The 17635-nt window shown below is 47.8% G+C and overlaps 2 protein-coding genes across 2 annotated transcripts; one reads left to right on the top strand and one right to left on the bottom strand.

Moving 5' to 3' along the window:
- Positions 1-252: 252 nt before the first annotated feature.
- S100A13 (S100 calcium binding protein A13) lies at positions 253-12601 on the bottom strand. Its single transcript, XM_037500471.2, has 3 exons — positions 12488-12601; positions 11357-11544; positions 253-495 (listed from the first exon to the last, which is right to left on the bottom strand). Exons 2-3 carry the CDS (start codon positions 11507-11509, stop codon positions 352-354), a joined length of 297 nt encoding a protein of 98 aa, XP_037356368.1. The 5' UTR covers positions 11510-11544; positions 12488-12601; the 3' UTR covers positions 253-351.
- Positions 12602-13773: 1172 nt separating this feature from the next.
- On the top strand, positions 13774-17107 carry S100A1 (S100 calcium binding protein A1). Its single transcript, XM_037500015.2, has 3 exons — positions 13774-13851; positions 15746-15898; positions 16795-17107. Exons 2-3 carry the CDS (start codon positions 15758-15760, stop codon positions 16933-16935), a joined length of 282 nt encoding a protein of 93 aa, XP_037355912.1. The 5' UTR covers positions 13774-13851; positions 15746-15757; the 3' UTR covers positions 16936-17107.
- The last annotated feature ends 528 nt before the right edge of the window (positions 17108-17635 follow it).

Here is a 17635-nt window from a genome sequence, read left to right as displayed (position 1 = left end):
GAAGTACACTGCTGAGGGGAGCAGCGGGCGGCAGGAGAGGTCTGCGCGCCATGTGGGACCCTCCTCCGGTGGCCAGGGAGCAGCCGGGGATCGAACCGGCGCCGCAGAGGCCGCGCAGTTTCGCAACCCAGCGCTCAACCGCTGCGCCACCAGGGAGGCCCCCTGCTCATAATTTTTGTATCCACCCTCAGGTGAGGGCAGAGCTTTCTGAACCCCTAGTCTCAGAAGAAATCAGTGTGAAGTATGAATAAGAAACATCTGTGTTTCAAGGAAGAAGTTTTATTTGGGAGGAGTGGGGTTCTGCCTGGTCCTGCCCAGCCCTGCCCTGCCTCCCATCCCATTGAGCTGACTTTACTTCTTCCGAATCTCCTGGGATTTCTCCTTCCTGATCTCCTTGGCCAGCTCCCCAATCAGTCTCCAGTACTCGTTGAACTTGAGCTCTGAGTCCTGATTCACATCCAAGCTCTTCATCTTCTCATCTAAGGAGCCCACATCCTGAGGAGACACCAAAAGGCGGGGTGGGGATGGAATTAGAAGGAAGAGTTATTCAGATAAGGAGGAAAAGAAGAATTTCCAATCAACATTCCTTTCCCTCAGCACCGCCCCCACACCTTCAGGACAGACTGCCATGGTATCCACTCCCAGGGGGCAGCAGAGGGACATGGAGAACATGACTTTTAGTGTTTGCTGTGGTGTAAATACCTCCCACCATGGCCAATCATGAATCGCAAACATGATGCCACCGACCATGTGGCTAGGAAGAGATGCACATGCTGGGCCCTCACCTGCATGGGGGGCTCCAGCCCACCACCACACCACCTATGGATTTGCCCAAAGATACTCGGGAAACCCTTGGAGGCATGGATTCTCCAACCCCCCTCATCCTTCTCAGGCCACCTCCCCACCCACAAAACTGGAGACCTTCACGACACTTAGCTGTTCATTTGCATTTCCCCAGCAGGCCACTAGCCACTAGATCAGGGAAATGGCAGGGTATCTGGTTTTCTAGAAGGCCCTTGGCAAAGTCTCTCACAATTAGGCCTGTGAAATCAAAGCATGCTACAAGCTGGACCAAAGGGATCAAAACAGTTATTGACAGATGACAAATCACAACCAAATAAGGGTGCAGAGCTCCATGTTCAACATTTGGATGAAGGTAGACAAGACTTCCCAAATCTGTAAATAGCACAAAGGTAATTCACAGAAGAACTAAGCAAGACTTTTTTAAAAGGCATAATCATGCTTAGTTGTAAAGTCCTATAAGCATTGCCAGGCAAACCTGCCCGGTGTAACATTATATTGGGTTAGGGGAAAAACATACAATCAGTAAAAAGAAGAATAAAAAGTATAAGTATTAGGAAAGAAGAATCAAGGACACCTCATATTATATTAGCAACTATGTAATTGCATACCTAGGAAAAAACCGAGAGTGATATGGGCAACATTTCAACAAGTGTAAGCATTTATTAGTGCTGACTGTTCAAGCATTATGCTACACACATTACATGCTTTACTTCATTTAATCTTCACAATCTGCTAAAATTAAAGGCTCCACAAGCATGGGGACTGTGTCTACTTGTTCACCACTGTAGCCCAAAGTTGAGGACAGTGTCATGACAGGACATAGTAGGTGCCAAAAAAAATTGATTGAATAAATGCATGACCCATGCAACAAGGAAGGTATTATTTTGAGTCCATGTCACAGATGAGAAATTAAGGTTCAGAGATTAAATAAAATGAGGAAGAAAAAGCAAGAACCTAGATTTTCAGACTCAGAGCTTATGCTCTTATCCTCTACTCTCTGTTCCTTCCCCCAAACACTATTAGATTGAGGTTAAAGGAAGACAATGTACAAAAAGCCATAATAAATGTTATCATATAAATAAAAAAAAAACACTATTAGAAATGATAAAGTGGGCCTCCCTGGTGGCTCAAGTGCTTAAGCACAGCACTGTGAAGCTATCCGCAATCTCTGCAGCACGAGTTCCATGCCCTGCTGGCCAGGGAGCAACCCACATGGCGAGGCAGACCTCTCCTGTCTCGCCCGCTCCCCTCAGCATTTCAGTCAGTCTGCCAGTTCTATTCCCTGCCTGTCTCTGGTGAATCCTCTCAACCCCTGCATCTCTGGCATGTATGCATAAATAAATAAATCTTTAAAAAAAAAAAAAAGAAACAATGATAAAGTGAGCCTCCTTGGTGGCCTAGGGGTTAGTCTCAGAGCTATCACCATGATGGTCCACCACGGTGGCCTGTGTTTGATCTCTAGCCAGGGAACTCACCCACATAGGGCATAGCAGACCTCTCCTTTCTTGCCCACTGCTCCCCTCAGCAGTGTATTTCAGCACATCTGCCTGTTCTGATCCCCACTCTGTCTCTGGTGAATCCTCTCACACACACATCCCACCCCTGCACCTCTGCCCTACACCCCAGTTCTTCTATGCAAAAATATATAAATAAAACCTAAAACAAAAATAGAAATGCTAACGTTTCTGATTACAATATTAATACATAGGGCCTCCCTGGTGGTGCAAGGGGTTAAGCACCGCCTATGAAGCAATCCGCAGCCTCTGCAGCACAAGTTCGATCCCCAGCCGGCCAGGGAGCAACCCATATAGCGAAGCAGACCTCTCCTGTCTTGCCCACTGCTCCCCTCAGCAGTGTATTTCAGTCAGTCTACCTGTTCTGTTCCCCACTCTGTCTCTGGTGAATCCTCTCACCCCCCGCATCTCTGGCCTGTACCCCAGCTCTTGTATGCATATACAAATAAATCTTTAAAAAAAAAACAATATTAATACATAAAACCAATACGTTTTAGGGCCTCCCTGGTGGCCTAGGGGTTAAGTCTCAGCCTATAACTACTGTGGCCTGAGTCCAATCTCAGCCAGTGAACTAACCCACATGGCACAGCAGACCTCTCCTGTATTGCCCACTGCTCCCCTTGGCAGTGTATTTCAGTAGATCCACCTGTTCTGCTCCCCACTCTGTCTCTGGTGAATACTCTCACCTTCAGTACCTCTGGCCTACACCACAGTTCTTCTATTCAAGAACAAATAAAGTGTTTATTCAAAAAATAACAATAATAACCTTTTAGCTATATGAATGCTAACTAGTTGGAAAATATAGTAAGAAAGATTCTATTTAAAACAATTTAAAGGGCCTCCCCAGTGGCGCAGCGGTTGAGCGCTGGGTTGCGAAGCTGCCCGCAGCTTCTGCAGCGCCGGTTCAATCCCCGGCAGCTCCCCGGCCACCAGAGGAGGGTCCCACATGGCGCGCAGACCTCTCCTGCCGCCCGCTGCTCCCCTCAGCAGTGTACTTCGGTCCTTCTGCCTGCTCTGCTCCCCGCTCTGGCTCTGGTGAATTCTCTCACCCTCCCGCGCTTCTGACTGTACCCAGTGCTTGTATAAATAAATAAAATAAATAAATAAAAATAAAAATTAAATCTTTAAAAAAAAAAAAAAAAAAACAATTTAAAAAAGGGCTTCCCTGGTGGTGCAAGGGGTTAAGACACAACCTATGAAGCTATCCACAGCCACTGCAACACAAGTTTGATCCCTGGCCAGGGAGCCACCTACATGGTGCAGCAGACCTCTCCTGTCTCACCCGCTGCTCCCCTCAGCAGTGTATTTCAGTCAGTCGGCCTGTTCTGCTCCCCACTCTGTCTCTGGTGAATCCTTTCACCACCTGCACCTCTGGCCTATACCCCAGTTCTTGTATGCACAAATAAATAAATCTTTTAAAAAAATAAAATAAAACAGTTTAAAAAATAAAATGGGGCCTCCCTGGTGGCGTAGCGGGTTGAGCACAGCGCTGTGAAGCTGTTCGCAGCCTTTGCAGAGCCAGTTCAATTCCCAGCCAGCCAGGGAGAGTCCCACATGGCGTGGCAGACCTCTCCTGTCTCGCCCGCAGCTCCCCTCAGCAGTGTATTTTGGTCGTCTGCCTGTTCTGCTCCCTGCTCTGCCTCTGGTGAATCCTCTCACCATCCCATGCCTCTGGCCTGTACTCCAGCTCTTGCATAAAAATAAATAAATCTTTTAAAATAATAATAGTTAAAAAAATAAAAAATAAAATAAAAGCAAGCATTTAGGCATAAATGCAGAAATCTATTGAGCTTCGGTGAAGTAATCTGAAATGAGGGAAGAAAACTTGAATATACAGAAAAACATACTTATTTTTTGAGCAAAAGACTCATAGTATAACAATGTCTATTTTCCCTAGGATATATTTTGAAGTGATTCCAATTAAAATATCGATAGGATTCTTTTTAACATGATTAAATATTACTAAAATTCATTTTTAAGGATTTATTTTTATTTACTTATGCATACAATAACTGAGGTGTAAGCCAGAGGTGCAGGGGTGAGAGGATTCACCAGAGACAGAGTGGGGAGCAGAACAGGCAGATCCACTGAAATATACTGCTGAAGGGAGGAGTGAGTGAGACAGGAGAGGTCTGCTGTGCCATGTGGGTTAACTCCCTGACCAGGGATCAAACTCAGGCCACCGTGGTGGGCTATCATGGTGATAACGCTGAGACTTAACCCCTGCATCAACAAGGTGGCCCAGTTACTAAAATTCTTGAAAAGTAAACTGTGAGATCCACTAAGTAAAATTCTAAAATATAAGAATGAGAACCAACCTTGTTGGTTACTAAAACATATTATAAAACTGTAGTCACTAAATGAGATTGTTGCTAAATAAATAATAAACAGATGAATGAAACATAATAGACTGGAAACACACAAGGGAATTTTATAAATAATAAAAATGGTATTTCAGCAGCTCTCCTGCCTGCCTGTGTTTATGCAGACATCTCTTTCCTTTTTCTCTTTTGTTTGATAAGCTTGCCATGTGCTGATGAATAGGCTTAAAAGTGGTATTTCATATCAATAGGAGTTTCCATCTCCAACTGGGAAAGACTCCAAAGCCTGGCATAAAACACAGATGTCATTCAGAAAAAGTTTCACAGATTTAATAACAAACATTTCTCATATCTTGTATAGGGAAAACTACCACAAAGTCAAAGGACAAAGAGGAAATTAGGGGAAACTACTTGCAACACCATCCTAAAAGGAGCTATACGAAATCAAACAAAAAGAAATAAACAAGCATTCAGCAAAAAAGCAATAAACAAGTCCACCAAAAAATATTGTTTCAGTGCTCTATTTACCTAGAATTAAGGAAGTGTAAATCAGAACAAAATAGCATTTTCCCATATTAGGTTGGCAAAGACATGGAAAACAGGCATTCACATACACTGTTGGGGTATGTATTCTGGAACAACTTTGTTAGGAACCAGATTAGTGATGTCTATAAAAATTAAGAAAAACTTGCTTTTTGATCTAATATTTCTACTACCACATATTTACCCTATGTAAATATTTTCCCATAAAAATGTATACACAAGGAAGTTTGTAAACAGGGAAAAAATTATCACAGAAGAGACTTCCATCAACAAAGGACTGACCACAGTAAAATGTGTTTCAACATTCACTCACTCAACAATTTTGACCTTTTTTTTTGAACGATTTTACAATTTTGCTCAATATTTTACTGAACACATAGTAGGAGTCAGACAATATTGAGTGCTGGAGATAAAAGAGTAAACAAATTCCTTTCGTCATGGGACTTACATTCTTGGCAACGCACACTTGTGTAATGGAGGTCAAGTCATAATGAATGTGTTCTGAAAGAAAATAAAGCAGAATAAAGGAAGGAAAGAGCAGTGATCTTTTCTACCCAGTGGTGAAAGAAGGTCAAGCTGAGGATTTGCCATCTGAGCAGAAATCTGAATTAAAGGAGGAATGGGCCTAGCAAACACCTGGTGAATCAGGCCTGAGGTCTGGGGGCCCTGGGGGCTCTTGCTTCTTGTCTCCTGAGGAAAGAATTCAACCTCAAAACCAGAGTTCAGCAGGAAAGCAAGAAGGACAGGAAAGCTCTCTGCACAGAGAGGGTTCCCCAGTAGGTTGCTGCTGGGGCAAGAATCAAATGTTTATATGGTTATAGTGGACAAGGAGTAAGAGTTCAGCCTTTGGGGGGTGTCATCCTTGTGTCTCTTCCTTATTGGTTGGGGCCCATGGGGTCTCCTAGGTTACCTGGCCTGCTTTCTCGGAGTGAGCTTTTGTCCATTGCTTTAGCATTGTGTTATTGTGTTGGTATTCTGAATTCAATTTTTACTGGCTTGGGGGCACCCAGACTCCAACTAATTGTTCCTTATTCAGAATGATAAATGGGCCTGGGGCACCTGGGCTTGGGGCACTGTTTTGTATTCAGTTTAATAAATGGGCTTGTCTATAAAACTAACTAACTACCTGTACCTGTTTCCTAACTTCCTCAATCACTAGTGGATGAGGCTTCAACGACAAGAAAGGAAAAATGACAGGAGTAAGTATAAACACCTCTCGCAGCCTTTAAGGGGTTTTGCTTTAATGGGGAGCAGAGATATAAGGCAGAGCTGGAGGGAATTACAGAGCCAAGGGTTTTGTTTTGTTTTTAAGATGGAAGATACTACAGCATATTTGTAAACCAGCAGAGAAGGGAATACTGTGACTGCAAGAAAGAGAGAGGGACTCTTTGGAAGAGAAAGTCCTTATGTATAAGAGAGGGAATGGGACCCAGGGCACTAGTGTTGGGTTCACCACAGGAGCAGAGACAGATCATTCAAGGGAAGAGAAAGGAAGGCCAGTTGGTAGGTTTGGTGAAGGGGCACCTAGAAGTTTCCCGATTGCTCTTATTTTTTCAATTAGAAAATTTCTCAGCAAGAGTGAGAAAGTGAAAAGAGGAAATGGAGTTCAAGAAGAGAGGAAAAGTTGTGAAAAAATCATCTGAAGGATCTAACAAATAAATCGACCAGGGAAATGTGGCAGAATGGCAGGGCATTGCCAAGGGTTCCCTGGGACTTGAGGTTATAGATTTAAAGCAAGACAAGTCTACATGACAATGCAGTTTTCTTCAGTTAGAGTCTATTATGCAAGTACAGAATGGTGGATTCGGGTTAATGGAGGTGAAATGTGAGGTTTAACATGGCTTGGGAAAGAAACATAAGCAAGGGAATTGAGAGAATCATTATAATGAGGAGACTTATACCCCAACTCAGTAAGAAAGGAAATAACGACACAAGGAATGATGATGGGAAATGAAAAGTGATTGGATCAAGAGATTTAAGGCCAGTTGTGGCCTCTCTACCACTTGGGGCCTCTGCACCTGTATATGTATGGCTTCTCTGTGTACCTGAGTGTGTGTGAAAGAATCGGATAAGGCCCTCCTGCATGGCTGCCTTAAGACAATGGCCCACATCACAAGGCAGCTGGGGATGCTCCGGTAGCAGTTGATTGTATGGCCATAGTCTGACGTGGTCTGGAATAGCTCAGAAATTACACCAAGCAGCTGCACAGGAAGTCCTTTCTGTATGTGAAGACAAGATGTTCCCTCCAGTTCCCCATAAAATTGATTACCCTTTGTAATCAATTTTACTGGGCCTTGCTCCTCCTGCCATTGTCACATAATTTCAATCATGCTTGTTTATTACTGCTAATAAAAAGCAAGAGAGCTTCTTATTGAGCAGCAGAGTCTTGCCTTGCAAACCTGCCCCATTACTGGTCCCTCAGCATATCCCCAGGGAAGTGCTGGCGCATTCGCGACCCAACAGAGTTGGCACCTGAACAGGGACATGAAACAGGAAACAAGGACTTAAAATAGACACCAGGGACACGTCAGCCATTCCTCAAGCCCAGTGAAGGGGATAGGACGTCCGAATCAGCTACACAGTAGACCCACAGACCTCTAAGTCTGCAACGGAACGGTAAGTGAAGAGCTTCTCTTTCACGAGTCATGGAGCAGGTTTGCAAGGCAAGACTCTGCTGCTCAGTGAGCAGCCCTCTTGCTTTTTTATTTTTTTTTTAAAGATTTACTTACTCACATAAGAGTTGGGTGCAGACCAGAGGTGCAAGGGGTGAGAGGATTCACCAGAGACAGAGTGGGAAGCAGAACTGGCAGATCTACTGAAATACACTGCTGAGGGGAGCAGCGGGCAAGAGAGGAGAGGTTTGCTGTGCCATGTGGCCAGGAATCGAACTCGTGCTGCAGTGGCTGGCCATAGCTTCATAGTGCTGAGACTTAACCCCTTGTGCCACCAGGGAGGCCTCCCTCTTGCTATTTATTAGTAGTAACAAACAAGCATGATTAATTATGTGACAATAACAGGAGAAGCAAGGCCCAGGGGAGACAAAGGGTAATCAACTTTATGGGGAACTGGAGGGGACATGCCGGCCACGTATACAGGGAGGACTTCCCATGCAGGTACTTGGTGTAATTTCTGAGCTACTCCCAGACCTCAGACTATGGCCACACAATCAGTCAACAGCTACCTGGGCATCCCCAGCTGCCTTGTGATGTGGGCCATTGTCTTTAGGCAGTAATGCAGGAAGGCCTTATCCAATTCTTTTATGCACACACAGGTACTTAAGAGAGGCCGTACACACACAGGTGCAGAGGCCCCAGGTGGTTCAGAGGCCACAGCCACTGGAGTCAAGGAAATGCTGGAGCAGAGGACTAGGTAAAGGAACAGACCTGGAATGCCAGGAGGTGGCAGACAGGGAGAGGGAAGCTTAACATTGAGGTTTTTAGAAGTGGTGCATATTTTGGTTATGACAAGGTGTGACGCATGAACAGAGGAATGGGGTGCTGATACACGAGGACAGAATGTTTGGAAGGGAGGAGCTGAATAAACTAAAAGGACCAGGTGTTGGATGAGTTGTCCATGCAGAAACTAAGGATATGACAGAAGTGGTGGGGATGAGAAGAAAATCAGTAAGACAGGAGCTGAATGAAGAACCATAAGAAATGGAGTAAGATGGGTGACCAGGGCTACATGAGCTTTCAAGGAGCTTAGCATCCTAAGAAGAAGAAACAACTCAGATCTGGAAGCAGTCATGAAAAGCAAAGAGGTCAAATCAGACCACCCCAAGATTCCCAGAGTTGGTCTCCTCAGGACCCTGCCCTGGCAAGCAGTTTATTTTGAGTAGAGAACAAGGAAGACTCTGGAAGCTAAGGAGAAGCTCTTGCCTTTGCCCTAGTCCCTTTGCCCTACCCTTAATCGAAGAAGGGATCACTGTTTCCTAACTAAACCTTTTCCCCAGCCCTAATCAAAGAATAGATCACAGCTCTAATCACTCAGAAGAATGCAGTTTGGAAGCTATCAGCCAGATGGAGGTTTATCAGTAAACATGTCCTTTCTAAAAAACACATATTTCCTTTTAGAGAAAAAACGAAGTCATTCCCTCCTTGTCACATGAAGTCCCTGACTCTGCTCCGAGTCCCAGGCCCCCATCTCATCCATGGTTTAGGATTCAAATCCTTTTCATTCCAACTGAAAGAGATCTGTATGCTTACTGTCACTCCCCCGTACACACGCCATTAAGTTGATTTTTCCTTTGCTGACCTGCCCGATGCCCAAGAAGAATCTGGAGGGACAGGGAATTTTCTCCTGCACTGGACACCAGTCACTCGACAAAGCTACAGGGAAGTTTATTTTCAGGGAAGAGCCTGAGATTCCTCGAGAAGAGGAAAGGAGGATCTGAGGATTTCACAGATTTCACAGATGACAGACTATTAGTTTCAAAGAATCATTTATGTTTTTTTTTTTACCAAAAACATCCATATTCACTTGCTTTTATGTGCCTGTAAATTTTCAGAAAGGATGAAAAAAAGCAGTTAGCCTAGGATGACATTCCAACCCAAGAGTGGGTGAAATTTAATTTTTACCAGGAGAGAAGGAATGACCTTGTCAGGTGCTTTATTGAGATGATTCCCAAAGGGGGATGCCCCTCTACACTGAGATTCTAGGACTCATGAATTCGTCAGTGTCTAATTTTTGACAAACCCCTTCTCATAGATGGGCCTCAGTTTCCATACATGTGAAGTGAGAAGTTTGGACTGTGTTTTTTCTTGCCCTCCTTCTAGTTCTGAGAGTCTATGAACCTCCAGCAAGTCAGATCTGGGTCCAGCCCCCTGTATTAGGGAAATAAGGCCAGAGAAGCACCGGAATAGACAAAAGAACCCAATAGCATCATTTGATGAGAGCACAAAGCCCAATAATTCACAATGCTGTAGGGTTTTTCTTATGTAGTAACATGCACACCCACAATCTCTCTCTCTCTCTCTCTCTCTCTCTCTCTCTCTCTCTCTCTCTCTCTCTCTCTCTCTCTCTCTCTCTCTCTTTCTCTTTGACCCCCTCCCCTCCACCCCGCCTGCAGGCTAGAACATGAGGACCATTTACATGCAGTCACCTATAGCTTCTCCACAACACCCCTAAGGTCACATTAGCATTAGCACGTTCAGCAATCTCACCTGTTTAAAAAAAAAGAAACAACAGGCTCAAAATGGAGTCATTCATGCTAAGACTTAATACCTAACCTAGCTGCCATTTTAGTCTCTCCCAAAAGTGGAAATTTAAATCCATCTATCTGGGGTTTCCAGGTCAGCACTACTCAGGTAATCCGCATAAAGGGCCCCACCTTCCCCTAATGGGAGGTGGCCTTGTCTGAAGTAAACCTTTTCTTTTGCAAAATGTCCTGGCCTCTTCTAACTATAAAACCTTAATTTGGGGCCTCCCGGTGGTGCAAGGGGAGCAAGTCACAGCCTCTGCAGCACAAGTTGGATCCCCCGCCGGCCAGGGAGCAACCCACAGAGGTCTGGCGCAGCAGACCTCTCCTGTCTCCCCTGCTCCCTTCAGCAGTGTATTTCAGTCAGTCTGCCTGTTCTGTTCTCCACTACATCTCTGGTGAATCCTCTCACATCCCACCCCTCCCCTGTTTCTGGCCTGTACCCCAGCTCTTATACGCATAAATAAATAAATCTTTTTTTAAAAAAAAACCTTCATTCATACAACTTGCCACACCCTTCTGTTTGCTGTTTGCTAGTTGGGGTACTGCCCAATTAGATCTTTAAATTTACTCGGTTGGTGGCGGGGGGGGGGGGGGGGGGGGGCTCCCTGGCTGCACAGGGGTTAAAGTCTCAGCGCTATCAAGCTACCAGCCAGTGAGTTCCATCCAGGCCAGGGAGTCACATGGCACAGCAGACGTGTCTCACCCGCTGCTCCCCTCAGCAGTGTATTTCAGTCAATCTGCCTGTTCTGCTCTCCACTCTGTCTCTGGTGAATCCTCTCACCTCCCACACCTCTGGCCTACACCTCAGCTCTTATATGCATAAATAGAGAAAAAAATATAAATAAACTTGGTTGGGGGTGGGAGAGTGATTAATTAAATTAACTTTGTTAGATTTTTGTTATTTAATACATCTCACATCTACAGTGTCCTACAGCCGGTGCCTTAAAAACCTCAATTGACAGATGCCCACCTACCTTGAGCAGGTGAGGCAGCTGCTGAGTGACCAGTTCCTTAAACTCATTGATGCTGAGGCTGCCCTTGCGGCCCTCCCGCCCTGCAAAGGTGAAGAAGGTGGTCACCACAGTCTCGATGGCTGCCTCCAGCTCAGTCAGTGGCTCAGCAGCCATTGGGACCCTGGAGCAGAAGTCCTCACAGAGCTGACCTGAGGGAGGGAGAAGTTGAGAGGGAGCATCAGGACTGGGCAGAGCAACTCTGCCTGGGCTTTGCCACCTGCCTGGAGAGGCATTATGGAAAAAGAGAGAGGAGAGCTGGATGGAGCTTGGGGCAGGGGACCCAAGTCCCAAGTCTGTGAAGGTAGGAAAAAGGGTGTTCAGTTCCAAACCTCTTCTTCTGGAGGTCTCACAGTACAGGGCTCCTTATAAAGTGTCTGCATCTTGGGGATCCCTCTCTGGTGGTCCTTCAATCCCAGAGTCCCCTCTCTCTGGGAGGTAGCTTTCAGCCTGAGTTCTTTGGAGTCCTCAGTCTAGGGGACCCTCTGTAGGGTGTCAGCCTCCAGGGCCCTTTCCTGGAGTCTAACCCAGTCCAAAGGGTCATGAGGTTGTTTATCTCCAAAGTTTTGTTTTTGTTTGGACTTGGGTCTCCACCCTGTGGCACTAGGCCTACACTCACTGACCGCTCTTCCCAGCAATAAGCCAGGGCTCTGGCAAAAGCCCAGCTGCGGTCAGGGCTGTCTCCGTCTGGACAGACTCGGCTTCGCTGTCACCCACTCCCACCACTCCTCAGGGGCAGCTGGTCAGTGGGCTGCGCCCCGCGGGCCTTCCCCACCCCTCCTGCCGGCCACCGGGTGCTGAATGGGACTGTGCAAGTCCGGCACCAAGGAAGGGCTTTGGCACCAAGGAAGGGCTTTGGTACCAGCACAGCCGGCCCGGGGGGAGAAGGGGCGGGGAGCAGCTGGAGGCTGGGACCGGCCCTCTGCGCCCTTTCGCCATCCCCTCTCCCCCGCCCCCGTGTCCCGGGGGCTGCTGCTCCGTTTCCCAAAGTCACTTCCTGGATCCCAGAGTGAGCAGGCTCGGGGGAGGGACCCGGGAGCCCCGGCAGGATAAAGGCTGCCAGACTCCCTCCCGGGTTGGGGGGTTGCGACTCACCGGGGCTAGGAGGTGGGCTGCAGCCTGCAGGCGCCTCAGGGGCTGAGGTTTATAAGCGCCCCAGGAGGTAGGAAAGAGCCCTCCCTTACCCGGAGGAGTCAAGTTTCCCGTAGATTCCGGAGAACCCCGCCCAATCACATCTTTCGCCCCCTCCCTTTTCTCCCTCCCCTCCAGCAAGCGGGCCAGGAACCCTGCTCCCCAACCCAGCCCACTGGCGCCCCCACTTGGTGGGGGGCATAAATTTTCCGAAGTTGCTTGGACAGATCTCTCACGGGGTCCTAGAACATCACCCCTCCCAATTCAGGTCTGCTGCCCACCACACCCCCAGTACAGCAGATTGAAAGAACTGAGGCAGTTCAGCCCTGAGGATGGCTCTAAGAAACACCAGAGTGCCCCTCTGTGAAATTCTGGAAAAGACCTTGTAGACCACCATCCCCTCAGAGGATTCAGGACTGAAACCTCCGCACAGGGTTGGGGGGGTGAGGGGGGCCCTCCTGGGGGGTGGGCCCTCCCTGGGGGGGTCTCCCTGGTGGCGCAAGGGGTTAAAATGCAGCACTACTAGGCTATTCACAGCCACTGCTGCACGAGCTAGATCCCCAGCCAGGGAGGTGCCCACATGGCACAGCAGACCTCTCCTGTCTTGCCCGCTGCTCCCCTCAGCAGTGTATTTCAGTAGATCTGCCTGTTCTGCTCCCCACTCTGTCTCTGGTGAATCCCCTCACGCCCCCCAATCTCTGGCCTATACCCCAGCTCTTGTATGCATAAATAAATAAATACTGACAGAGAGAGAGAGAGAGAGAGAGAGAGAGAGAGAGAGAGAGAGAGAGAGAGAAGGAAAGATCCACAGGAAAGGAATGCACACTGAGACCCCCATAGAGGTGAAAGCTTTTAGTGAAGTGTCAGGCTGAACCCCCTCAGGGGAGATCCAAGACTAAATTATTCACTGAGGGTTCCCCCCATTGAGGCCAAGTAAAGGAGCCTGGGCTGAGCCCCTCAGTAGCATCTTTCCCCTTCCTTGGCTGGCTGCTGGACAGTGCAGGGCAGAAGGGCAGGAGGCTCTCAGCATTTCTCCCAGGACCTTTCCCACCTTCCTTGCTGGGCGTGGGGGGCAGTCGTGGGGGAGGGAGCCAACTGAGGCTGGAGGACACAGGGCGGCCTGTTCTAGCCCAGGAGACAGAGGGCGCCTCTGTCCACTCCTGGCCCCTTGCCCCACTGGCTGTATGTCTGTGAAGGGGTGGAGCCGGTGCGGAGGTGGGGTTGCAGGGAAAAGACACTAAAGACAGGTCTCCCTACACAGCTGGTAGCCACATTTGCAGCCTGTCGGTCTGTCCGGAAACCTCTCCATCTTCAAGCTGAAGCTAACAGTGAGTATTCCGCTGACCCAGTCAGCTTGGGAGAACTTCAGAGGGGCTCCGAGAGTCTGGAGATGATAGCATTATAATTCATTAAGGGTCTGGGAAGAGTTGAAGAAGACAGGGTTTGGAAGGTGATAAGGAGAAGCCAGTGAAGGTCTGAGAGAGCTGGAGTCAGTGGATGAGGAAACCAGTAGGGAACCCAACCAGCAAGCTTCCAGGATACCAGCCCCCACCACAGACGGTCAAGTGCCCCCCAAGTCTCCCTCAATACCCCAGGTGCCAAGGAGGGAATCCAGCTCTTGCTTGCTTTCCATGGGGTAAGAATAAGAAAGCAAGTAGAACAGCTGCTTCTCCCTGGCCCCTTCCAGCCTACTTTCTGCCAGCCCCATGAAGTCTTGCCAAGAGCTCAGGTCCCAGGGAAGTCTGCTACCCAGGGAGTAGCAGAGCATGGACCATGAGCTATCAGGAAGGGGCACTGGGGTACTCAACCTAATTCCAACTCTCCCTTAACATGACTTATGCTTTCTCCTCTCCTCTTTCTTGGTACAGACCTCCAGATCCCTCTTCCCCCCAATTATTTTCTTTTTGTTTTTCCATCTGCTCCCTCCCTGCCAAGATCCTTTCAGAACTGCCCCCTACATAAAATTCCAGACTACCTCCAGGTGCCCCTGATGGGTGAGGCCCATAACCCATCCACCAGCACCCCTCCCTCACATACCCTCTTATCCCCTCCATCAGCCCCAGCTTGGGTTCCAGCTCCTCCATGTCTCTGTGACAAGTGCTTCTCATGTCCGGAGTTCAGGTGACACTCACAAGGGCCCATTGAAGAGTGGGGTGTCATTCGATCAGCGCCCATTGTCCAGCTCTCAGGCCTGGGGAAAGATGGGGACACCTGATCTGAGACACCTGAGCTGCCCCCGATGCTACGGAGTTGACTGTCCCAGGGCTGAAGGAAACAGTCCCCTGGCTTGACATACCTCTCTCAACAGACCCCTCTATTTTTCCCCTCTCCCCCAGCCCCCTGAATTCAGATGGCCTTATGTGTTCATCCCTTTATCTTCCCGAACATATACCGTGACCATCCACGCATCAGTCAGGTAGAGCCTGGGGACAGGAGTGCACAGCAGTGGAGACAAGTACTCACAGGGCCCTTGCCCTCCATAGGAGTCCTGGATCCAGGGAAAAGGTGGAAACATTCCTCTCCCTTCCCACCCCCACCATGGAAGGTCTGATTATGCATAGTAAGAGGAACCAAATTAGAGACACACCCCCAGAGAAACCAAAGTGACATGTTCAGGAAAGAACAGTTAAAAGACCAAAAGAGACCCCAGTCTGTTGATAGGAAGTTCGGAGGCAGTGAAAAATCCCCCTCCCCATGAAGCCACCTTGTCCTTAGACTGCCAAAGAACAAGGACAGCTCCTTGCTGGAACAGGGTCAAGACCATAGAGGGGAACCCAGCCCACCATCTCCAGAGCAGAGGTTGGCTGTGCTAGACGGGCAAGGTCCAGGATAAAAATGGAGAGAAGAAATCTGCTCAGGTCTTGTGACCACTCCACCTGTGGGCCTCACACTCCTCAGTGTCTGCCCAAGCAGCCAAGAGTCACTGCAGAGTCCACTGTGGGCCTCCAGAGCCAACCCAGCTGCAGCTACCTCATCTCCACGTGCCCAACTCTGACTCCCTCTGGCTGGGGTATGGATTAAGGAACACAGGAACAGATCTAGATTTACGTCTGTTTGAGCACCCCGGAATGTAAAATCGTAGGGACAGATAAGTTACAATAAAACTCTGATCTCATAGCTATTCAGGCTATGGAATCAGGATTAGGTTTGAGGGTTCCCCTCACCCCAACCCCGGATACCCTGAGCATGGTTCCCAGCTCACTCCTCTCGTGGGGTGGGTAGGTGAGCTGCACAATGAGCTCTGAACTGGAGACAGCGATGGAGACTCTCATCAATGTGTTCCATACCCACTCGGGCAAGGAGGGAGACAAATACAAGCTGAGCAAGAAGGAGCTCAAAGAGCTGCTGCAGACTGAACTTGCTGGCTTCCTGGATGTGAGTACAGTGGGAGTAATAGGGTGCCTTGGGAGAGGGGCAGGGAAACAGAGTAGGCGCCTCCCTGTCATCTCCCTCCTCTGAGTTTTTCTAAGCTTCCTACTCCTCCTGGTTCAAGTCAAAATGTCCCGACTGCCTGTCAGTAATAGGTCCTGTACAGAAGCATCAATAACAAGGCTCACAGTCTAGAAGGGAAAAACTGACACTGAACGCAAAGCAAGAACACCAGGAAGTACTCAGAACCTAACAGAAGTGACAAAAAGAATAATGAGACTATTAACCTGACTGAAGTGGTCTTTGGCTTCTCCAAAGAACCATGGATTTCCACTGGAAGATTATTAAGATACAGAGATCTCTTAAGATCTCTACATGAACAAAAGCATGGGAGAAAAACAACAATGAAACATGCTCAGTAGTTTTTATTGGAGCCAAGGATGCAAAAAAGTAGGCTATAGAAGCCAGTAGAAAGGATACCAGCTTTGGGGTTTTATTGGACCTGGGTTCAAATTCTGACTCTGCCACTTTCTAGCAGTGTGACTTTTGAGTCTGTTATTTAACCACTAGTTGCCAATCTATTTCTTCTTTGGAATGACAATAATGAAACCTACCTTATACCATTTGTTAGAATTAAATTAGAAATCCTTGTAAAATTTCTAGAGTAGTGCATGTCACATTGAGGATTTGTTATTAGTACTCTGCTTGTTAAGGAGTTCACTCTGCAGGTAATAGGAGGCGACAAGTATTTGTTAATTTTGAGGAGGGCAGCCAGATGAGGCTGGTAATTAGATATTTTTCTCTCTCTTGCACGTCTTTGCCTCCTTCTCCCTAATCAACCATCCTTCTTGACCAGCTCAGTGCTACATGTCTCCCTGCAATCAATCTCTCTCCCTCTACAGGGTCAAAAGGATTCCGAAACTGTGGAAAAGCTGATGAAGGAGCTAGATGAGAATGGAGACGGGGAAGTGGACTTCCAGGAGTATGTGGTGCTGATAGCTGCCCTCACGGTGGCCTGTAACAGCTTCTTCTGGGAGAGTTGAACAGACAACTCCAATGGGCAGCGCCCTTCCCCTCCATCCCATCAGACCTACCTGTTTGCCCTGCTTCCCCCCCACGCTACTTTTACTTTCCACACTCCCAGCCTTGCCCATCCGCTAGCAAGGGCGCAAAAATATGAAGGCCTGCTACTCCACTTTCATTAAAGGCTCTTCTCTCGCCAGTAGCTGGCTGTTTCCTTTGGGTCTGGCAGTGGTGGTGAAGGCTGTTCACTCCCAACTTGCCTTATTTGAGGAGAAATCTTATTTGGTCATAAGTGAAGAGACCATAATATCTTCAGGAAGGGGTTAGATGGGCCAGCTTGAAGTGGAGGAGAACAGTTCTCAGCTCTAAAGCCAGAGGAATTTCCCTTCAACCTTTAAGGAATATTTACTGAGGGCCTACCATGGGCTAGACTGGGGCTACAGCAGTGAACAAAACAAACACGACCCTTTTCCTCACATAGGTAAAATCTGGTAAGGATGTCAGACCACTAAATACACCCCACATACATACAAATGCTAGGGGTGAAATAAAAGGAGCCTGGTGGGTATGGGTGGGAGTTGGGGGGAAGGGCTGCAGGTGTATTTAATCACTTGTTCTGATCTCCAAGGCCCGCCTCAGTTTCCCTCAGCCAATAAAGAGAAACAAGAGTTTGAGGAGACGGAAAGTAATTTAATTTGTTGACAAACTGAGGAGGGCAGC

This window comes from Talpa occidentalis, unplaced genomic scaffold (genome assembly GCF_014898055.3).
Source record: "Talpa occidentalis isolate TD23 unplaced genomic scaffold, MPIMG_talOcc4v2.1 talOcc4.9, whole genome shotgun sequence".
NCBI lineage: Eukaryota > Metazoa > Chordata > Mammalia > Eulipotyphla > Talpidae > Talpa > Talpa occidentalis.
The sequence above is the reverse complement of the archived record's forward strand: the minus strand, read 5'-3'. Positions and strand labels throughout refer to the sequence as shown.